This window comes from Arachis duranensis, chromosome 2 (assembly GCF_000817695.3).
Source record: "Arachis duranensis cultivar V14167 chromosome 2, aradu.V14167.gnm2.J7QH, whole genome shotgun sequence".
In the NCBI taxonomy this organism is placed as follows: domain Eukaryota; kingdom Viridiplantae; phylum Streptophyta; class Magnoliopsida; order Fabales; family Fabaceae; genus Arachis; species Arachis duranensis.
The window spans coordinates 5,339,455-5,347,805 of record NC_029773.3 but is presented as its reverse complement, the minus strand read 5'-3'; the positions used below and the strand labels follow the sequence as shown (position 1 = coordinate 5,347,805).

The following is an 8,351-nucleotide window of genomic DNA, read 5'->3' as shown; positions in this document are numbered from 1 at the left end:
CGGTTCAGTTAAGAGAAGATTTGACGCTTCCAGTGGCTCCAGTTAGAATTGATGATACTAGTATCAAACGGTTGCGTGGAAAAGAGGTTTTATTAGTCAAAGTGGCTTGGAGTCAAGGCGGTGTTGAGGAACACACTTGGGAACTTGAGTCGGAGATGCGAATGGATTATCCGCACATATTTTCAGGTAATTGAATTTGAATTTTGTGGGCAAAATTCCCAATTAGGTGGGTAGAATGTAAGACCCGGTTAATTAATGGCTAATTAACCCATAAATGAGAATTTATTCTAGAAAGCCAAAAATGTGATTTTTATGGCTTAATATGATAGAGGAGATTGAGACGAGAATTTCAGTACCAATTTTATAGAATTCGGACCACGATTAGATCGAACGGGCCAAACCGGGCCAACCAGACCCAAAGTGAGCTCTTGGCCCAACTAAACTAAACCAAAATCCTAGTTTTCAGCACTCTCTCTCCTCATTAGACGCACACACACGCTGAAATAGTGGAGGGGAAGGGAAGAACACACTCTCAAGTTCTCTCCCTTGGTTAATCTTCAAACCACCATAATTTTTTATCTAGAGCTCCGATTGCCGCACCATTTACAGCCACGCGTTTATTGCGGAGAGCTCTACAAAATCTATACAATCAATCTTGAGGTAAGCCATGTTTTGCTCTTCGAATTTCCAGCTTTGATTTCGAGTTTCATGAACAAAAATATTGAGATTTTGGTCTCTTTGATGTTATAGGACCCACCTCTCTTGAAAGAGAAGGTTAATCTTGTCTCCTTGGAACTTGGGTGTGGTAAGATTCTCAACCCTAGTGTAATTTGTTGTTCCATGATGTTTGGGTATTGAGATGTTGTGTATGGGTATGATGATTGTGGCTTAGGTTGTGTTTGTGTAAATTTTGGAGCTTGATTGGTGACTTTGAAAAGCTTGAAAAGGGATTTGGTGGTGAAAAATCTGTTCTTGAAATGTTGAGGCCATGAGAGCTTGAGGAAAAGTGGTTTGGAAGTGCTCCGGTTGAGCTTGGGAAATCGGCTAAGGTATGGTCTCGGTTTTCCGTATCTAATATGTAATGTGGTAGGAAATACTTAGGCTAGAGGCCCTAAGATAGGTATTAAATTGTTGGTGTTGTTGAATGGTTGATGTATATGATGTGGTCATATATGTGATGATGATTATTGATGCCTTGATGGTATGATATATGAGAAATATGCATGTTGTGATATATGCTTGATGATTGATTAAGGTTGAATTGTGAGTGAAACCATGTTGATGGTGAATATGGTATTGAGTGTGTGTAATGATGGTTAATTGAAAATGGTATTATTGGAAATTGGGATGAGAAAGTATGTATGACATGTTTATGTGTTGTCCCTTAGCCATTTGATTGAGAAGTGTTAAATTAGTGGGATGATGCTTTGTGAATTATGGTAAAGTGTCAATGTGTGAGTTGAGGAGGCTTGATGTTGACTTTGATATGTTTTAATTGATTTTAAAGACAAGGGATGAAATTGGCATGTTTTGATTGATTTTGAAAAGAGTTAAAATTGACTTGTTTTGAAAATGGCACTTTGTGGTTTTGTATGAAAATATGGTTTTGGGCATACTTTGACGGGACATAACTTGGACTACGGATCCCCGTTTTGTACCAAATTTATTTAGAAATGAAATTGGATCCGTGATGTCCATGCCGTTCGAAGAACGGGCGAAAAACGATTTAAAATAAGAAAGTTATGTCCGTCAGAAGATTGGGGGTTGAATCTGTGAATTCTGCAGCTTTTAACTTAGAAAAAAGTTTAGCAGAATAACCCCCCGCGCGTAGGCTCGCTTTGCGCGTACGCGCCGTTCTTCTAGAAAGTGCCATCCACGCGTGCGCGGGCGCGCCGATGCGCTGCACCCAATGCCCAGCTATTTTCCCGAAAGTTGTGCCAGAGTTGTGCCAGATTTGTGCCTGGAGTGCAAGAGCACCCACGCGTACGCGTGGCTGACGCGTACGAGTCGTTGACTATTTTTCAATCCACGCGTTCGCGTGCAGGGCACATACACGCCGATGGGTTTTGTGGCCATCCACGCGTACGCGTGGAGTACGCGTGCGCGTGGATCTGTTTTTCATCCCAAAGTTGATTTTTGAGTTTTAAAAGCCAAATTTCATACTTCAAAGCCTCCGATCTCACCACTTATGTCTTAAATCATTATGATATGCCTAGTTATGAGAAGAGAGGCTAGTGAATGTGGTAACTTGCGAGTGAAGCAAGGAAAAAATGAATGATCAATGAGGATCAAAGATGATTATGCGAGATGCGGAGGATGGCGGTGGAAGTGCTTGTTATGCCATGAGCCGAAGGGCCGTAATTGTTAATGTATTGGCTGGTTATGGATTTAACCATGAGCCGGATGACTAGATTATTGCTGTGTTACAGCGGAGCCATGATTATGGCTAAGTGTAAATGCATATATGCTGTTGAATGAATTGTGAATGTTGCACTTCCACTGTTGGAGATGAGAGTTTCCCTGGAAGGAAGCTGTGGCTAGCCACCACGTGCTCCAGGTTGAGACTCGAAGCTCTTTTGACCCTATGTCGTAAGGGTGGCCGGGCACTGTGAAAGCCCCGGATGAGCTCGCCCCCGTAAATATTCACCAATGAATGTGATGGATATAGATCATGATTATGATCAAGTTTATGATGAGTATAACTCGAGTTGGGGATGCGCGACAAAGGGACAGTCCAATGGTTAGCTACCAAGACTTGTCGGGTTGGCTCTATAACCGACAGATGATATCATCAGCCATTAGGGACAGACATTCATCATATGCATACTATGTGAATTGATTGAGATTGCCTATTTGACTGCATATTACTTGCTATTTGTCTAAATGCCTTACTTGTTCCTATTCGTATATTTCTTGTCTGATATAATTGTGTTTGCTATATTATACTCCTGCTGGTGGTTGGGAGGTCTGAAGGGATTGGAAAGGGAAGTATTAGTTAGACTGAAGGATCTTTAGTCAGATGCCATTTATGGTTTAGCTTGTTTATAAGCTTTGAATTATCTGGAGGAAGTTCTAGGATTGCCTTCGGCTTTCCTCTATTATTATGTATTATATATGTGGAAGTTGTTACCATGCTGGGGACCTCTGGTTCTCACCCATGCGGATTTTGTGGTTTTCAGATGCAGGACGTGAGGCTTCTCGCTGAAACATGCTGGAGACTTCTCGATTAGCGAAGATCCTTTGTTCTCGGGACTCTGTTTTGATTCATATGTTTTGTTTAGATACTTTTATCTCCATTAAATAATACAAAATGTGATGACTTTTATATATATATATATATGTTGCTATGCTCGGATCGGTTATCTTCGCAACTGGCTTTTGAGTTTTGATATTTCCGTTTTTGACACTCTTTTGTATATATATAATCTCGCGCTGGTTTATCCTTGTTCGTTACGTTATCGATCGGAGTGTTACGCGTTTTGAGTTACGGTTTTTGTTTACCCCTTTTTCTTAAGAAGGCTCCTAAATATAATCATTTCTCACAATACTATTTGTACTAAATTTTTATTTTAGTGGTCGTAATATCTTGTCATTTCTGAATTATGACTTAAGTATAAGACTCTGTATGATAGGGTGTTACAAAACTCACACTGTACTCTTCAAGCAAAAATTGGACAAATATTTTAATGTACTCTACCAAAATATTAACTCTAAAATCTATATTAAAAAATACATAAAAGGACAATAATATTTTTTTCAATGTTCACAAAATAATCATCTATTGCTATATATTGTTTTGAAATAACATATTCACCGCAAGTGAAACATTCATTTTCAATGTTTATAGCGGACTGGACTATTTGTAATCTCTTATTTAAGATGTGGAAAAATAATTTTGTAGTTATCGACTAATATAACGGCTGCTAAATCAAATATTGTGACTATTTGTGGTAGTGTATCAAATAATAAAAATGTTAAACAAATTAATAGTTTTTATGAAATAATAATTGTCAATTAGATGATAATGTGTAATATATTAAGTGAAGGATTTATGAAATAATATATAGGAAGAAGGCAAGACGCAAAACCAACACAAAAGGTGACAAAGGCATGTGAGGTCATCCATTATTACTTTGTGTGCCAGGATTTATGGTTTACCATTCATTTCTGAAAAAAAAATAAAAAAGAAAAAAAAATCACAAACTGCCTCGAAACTTGTGAAAAGCCTTTCCGTGTTACTTTTAATAAGCCTACATTAATTGAATTATTGAAGTGCTATTTTAATTTGTATACATACATGATACATTTGTATAAAAAATCGTTTTAGATTTTATTAATAATCAATTCAAAATAATTAAAATTTCATTTTTAGTTATATGAAAGTATTTATCTCCGTCCTTTAATTAATATCATATATAATTAAGCCAAAGATGCAATAGCTGTATTTAGTAGAGGGTTATTATTTAAGGCTAATTTGGATAACTTTTTTGTAAAAATGAGTTTAAAATATAAAATTTTTTATTAATAACAGTTTATAAATAAGTGATTTTGTTTTTGAAAAATTATTATGAAAGTACTTATTTTAAAGTTATATATTAAATAGAAGTAATAAAATAGCTTTTGAAAAAAAAAAGAAGTCAAATTTTTTAACTTCTTCAAAAATTCTAAAACAACTTTTTAAAAAGTTAAAAACATATCTAAAAAATTGTACTAAACATTATTAATGTGATTTTTTATAAATCAAAAGCCAAAAAAATACCTTTTAAAATTTTTCAAACAGACTATTAGTTATTTAATAATCTTCTTTATAATAATACCGTGATGTAATATGTATAAGTTATTTTGTAATTAAATTTAATTAAATTGGTATAAGTTTAATAAAAAATACGTATATATATCACCATTTTTTCGACTATAAGATTTATATCTAGTTGAGAAAATTTTTTAATAAAAATTTTTTAAAATTTTTAAAATATACTTTATTTATGACAATTTATAAAATTTTCTCTGATAGTTAATTCAATTAAAATTTAAACTTTCACTCAAAAAAAATTCTTCTTTTAAATTTTTAAAAACTGAGATTGAGGCAGAGAGAGGAGAATGGCGATAAAACTCTAAGTTCTTTACCGTCGATATAGTTATCGTTGCAGTTGTTGTTTTTGTCGCTGTTGCTATCATAGTTGTCGCAAGAAGCTTTTCAATCGAGCCATCTTCTCTATTAATATTGTGGTTTTAGATTTGTTTATTCTGTAGTTATTGTTGTTGCTATAATTTTCGCTATCGTATCTATTTTTTTGTGTCTATTTTTTCGTTCTCCCTCTAATTATTATCATCAAATTTACTGTTAGAGACTGAAATTCGTCACTATTGATTTGTTCTGACGAATTTAATGTCTAATTCACTGGTAAATTTATCGCTAATATTCGATATTAAATCTGACGGTATTTAATATTAATTGTTTGTAATGATTCTTTTACAAAGAAAAACATTTTCTTAATTGACACACTTTTTTAAGGAATTGAAATTACATTTTGTATGTCTTTTTAATTTTTAATTTTAATGTTTTTAACTCTTCCTTTTATGGATAAAAGATGGATACAATATATTTCATATATTTAGATTAAGCATAAGCTAACTGCTTAAATGAAGATGATAAGAATATTTTTTATAAAAATATTTAATATATTAAAATTTAATTATATAATCTATTCTCTAAGAATCAAAAGAAAACATTTTCATATAAAACCATATAAAATTTTTTAGTAGTATCCACATAGGCATAATAATAACCTGCCCAAATTAACTCAAACGACAAAGGGCATTATATGAAAAGCCTATTACCATTAATGTAAATACGTAATCGAACATTTGGATTAGACGAAGAAAATTTTGTATTGTATAATTAGATATTTAGATTCAATTGGGTACAAATGTTGTCTAATTACGTTAACTTTTTTATGCAAAAATCAAAATCGCCACTAAACTCATAAACCCATTACAATCAGTCGGAAATGTTATAGTGTAAATAGCTATTATTATATAAAAATTTTAAAAATAGTAACATGCTACATATTAAAATACGTTTTCTATTTTATTGGTTATCGTAGCCATTCACTTTTTATTTATTTCTTTCTTATTTAAAAAAAATTAAACTTAGAAGCGAAACATCAATTGATTAAACATTTAGTAAAAGAAGAAAGTTAAAAACTTTATTTGATGTTAAATTTAAGAATAAATATTCAAATTGGTTGCAGATGAAATTCAGATAAAATATTTTGTTCAAATAAATTATTTCCATTTAAAACAATGAAAAGACGGATCTGTTTCATGGAATAATTATAAAAAAATCTATAAAAAGAAAGTAAAAATTTATTTGAAAATAAAGTGTTCACTCTAAATTTTTTTAGCAACAAATTTAAATATTTATTATAAGATGATATATATAGCAATATATATTACGTCATGGTGATAGCAATGAATGAAGTCATGGTAACAACGTAAGCCTATTGAGATTAACAATGAAATGAATGAATGCCACTGCACCATATGCTACCTTATAATAATTTGCTTCCTTGTCCATATATAAATTTGAGAACCATATTCATCATCATTCAAAATTCATTCAACACAAAGCACAAGCAAGAACTCCATCACATAAGAGATATTTTTCTTTTGTTGATACAAAGTTCAATTTGATTATAAATTTTTCTTCTTCAAATTAAATGGCAAATACCAAGCCATTACTCTTAGCTGACCAAGTCACAAATATGAAACATGTTCCTTTGAATTTCATTAGGCCCCTTAATGACCGTCCTAATCTTCAAAACCTTCAATCCTCCAATGATAACAATGAATCCATTCCCATCATTGATCTTCAAGGTTTAGATGAAGATAATGATGCCACCAACCGTTCTCAAATCATCCACAACGTTGGCCAAGCTTGTCAAGATTATGGCTTCTTCCAAGTAAAACTCATATCAAATCCTTTTATTTTAACTTTGTTTATGTTAGGTTTAATTACTCCGTCAAGTCTCTATAATTTCACTACATTTTCAATTAGATTTTTATACTTTTTTTTTTATTGAGTCCTCATATCATATCAGATTTTGTAATTAAATTTCTGTCGTGATAAATAAATGTTAGAATTAACGGAATATTCTGTTAAACAAAACAAATATGCCTAATACTTGACTGAATATTCCTTATAGTTTAACAGAATATTCTGTTAATTTCAACGTTTTTGTCACGGTAGAAACTTAGTTATAAAATTTGATATGGTATAAGAACCCAATTAAAAAAAATATAGAGACCTAATTGAAAATTCGATGAAATTATAAGAACTGAAGGAGTAATTAAATCTCTTTAAATTATTATTCAATTCTATTATTATATTGTTGGAAGATTTTTTCAATAATTTTTTACATTTTTCTTTGTGTTTACGTGTCAACTTAGCCAAGATACACTAATTGTGTATTTGTTTCATATTTTCTTTATTTTTTTCTTTGTCTAAAATTTTTTAGTTATGCTAGTTCTGATTCTATATCACAGAATTACTTATTCTAAAAATTTACATGAATAGAAAAAAAATCACATGTATAAATAATTATGTCTCTAATGATATATAAAATTTAGTAGCCATTATTATTGTTATATACTTATATACGATATATCATTAGTTTCATAGGTGTTGTATTTAATCTTTGATTAATGAATATTATTTCTTTCTCTTCTTCTTAAGATTGTGAATCATGGGGTTCCGGAGGATGTTGTTGGGAAGATGATGAAAGTGGCAAAGGCATTCTTTGATTTGCCGGAGAGTGAGAGGATGAAGAATTATTCAGATGATCCTTCAAAAACAACGAGACTCTCAACAAGTTTTAATGTTAAGACTGAGAAAGTTGCAAATTGGAGAGATTTTTTGAGGCTCCATTGCCACCCTCTTGAAGATTACATTCAAGAATGGCCTACCAACCCTCCTTCTTTCAGGTTCTAAAAAAAAAAAAAGATAACTTATTTTATTGATAATTCATATAATAGTTTACTAAAATAAAGTATATATATAGTTATAATAACTTTACATATATGTTTAAAAAAGAACATTATATTGTTTTATTTAACCATCACTTAACTCAAAATTTTATTCGTTAGTAATTATTATAGTAATAGTAATATTATGTGTATGTATGCATTTTCTACCCACATCAATCTTATAAATTGTCATTTTTTTGGGAGGGGGCTTGTCCCTCAAGTAATGTACTCATTTTTTTTTAAATTCTTATGTACATTATATAAAAAAATAATTTTTTTCATCAAATTAATTTTATCACTACAAAAATAGTTAAAGAAGAGAG

General features: G+C 31.4%; 1 protein-coding gene across 1 annotated transcript in view; it reads left to right on the top strand.

Moving 5' to 3' along the window:
* The first annotated feature begins 6,633 nt into the window (after positions 1 to 6,633).
* The window catches only part of LOC107473074 (protein DMR6-LIKE OXYGENASE 1-like), a 4,029-nt gene continuing 2,311 nt past the window's right edge, over positions 6,634 to 8,351 (top strand). Inside the window, exons 1-2 of the mRNA XM_016092605.3 lie at positions 6,634 to 6,965; positions 7,739 to 7,986. Coding sequence (XP_015948091.1) covers positions 6,723 to 6,965; positions 7,739 to 7,986 — 491 coding nt within the window. The 5' untranslated portion in view covers positions 6,634 to 6,722. The remainder of the gene's footprint in view (positions 6,966 to 7,738; positions 7,987 to 8,351) is intronic.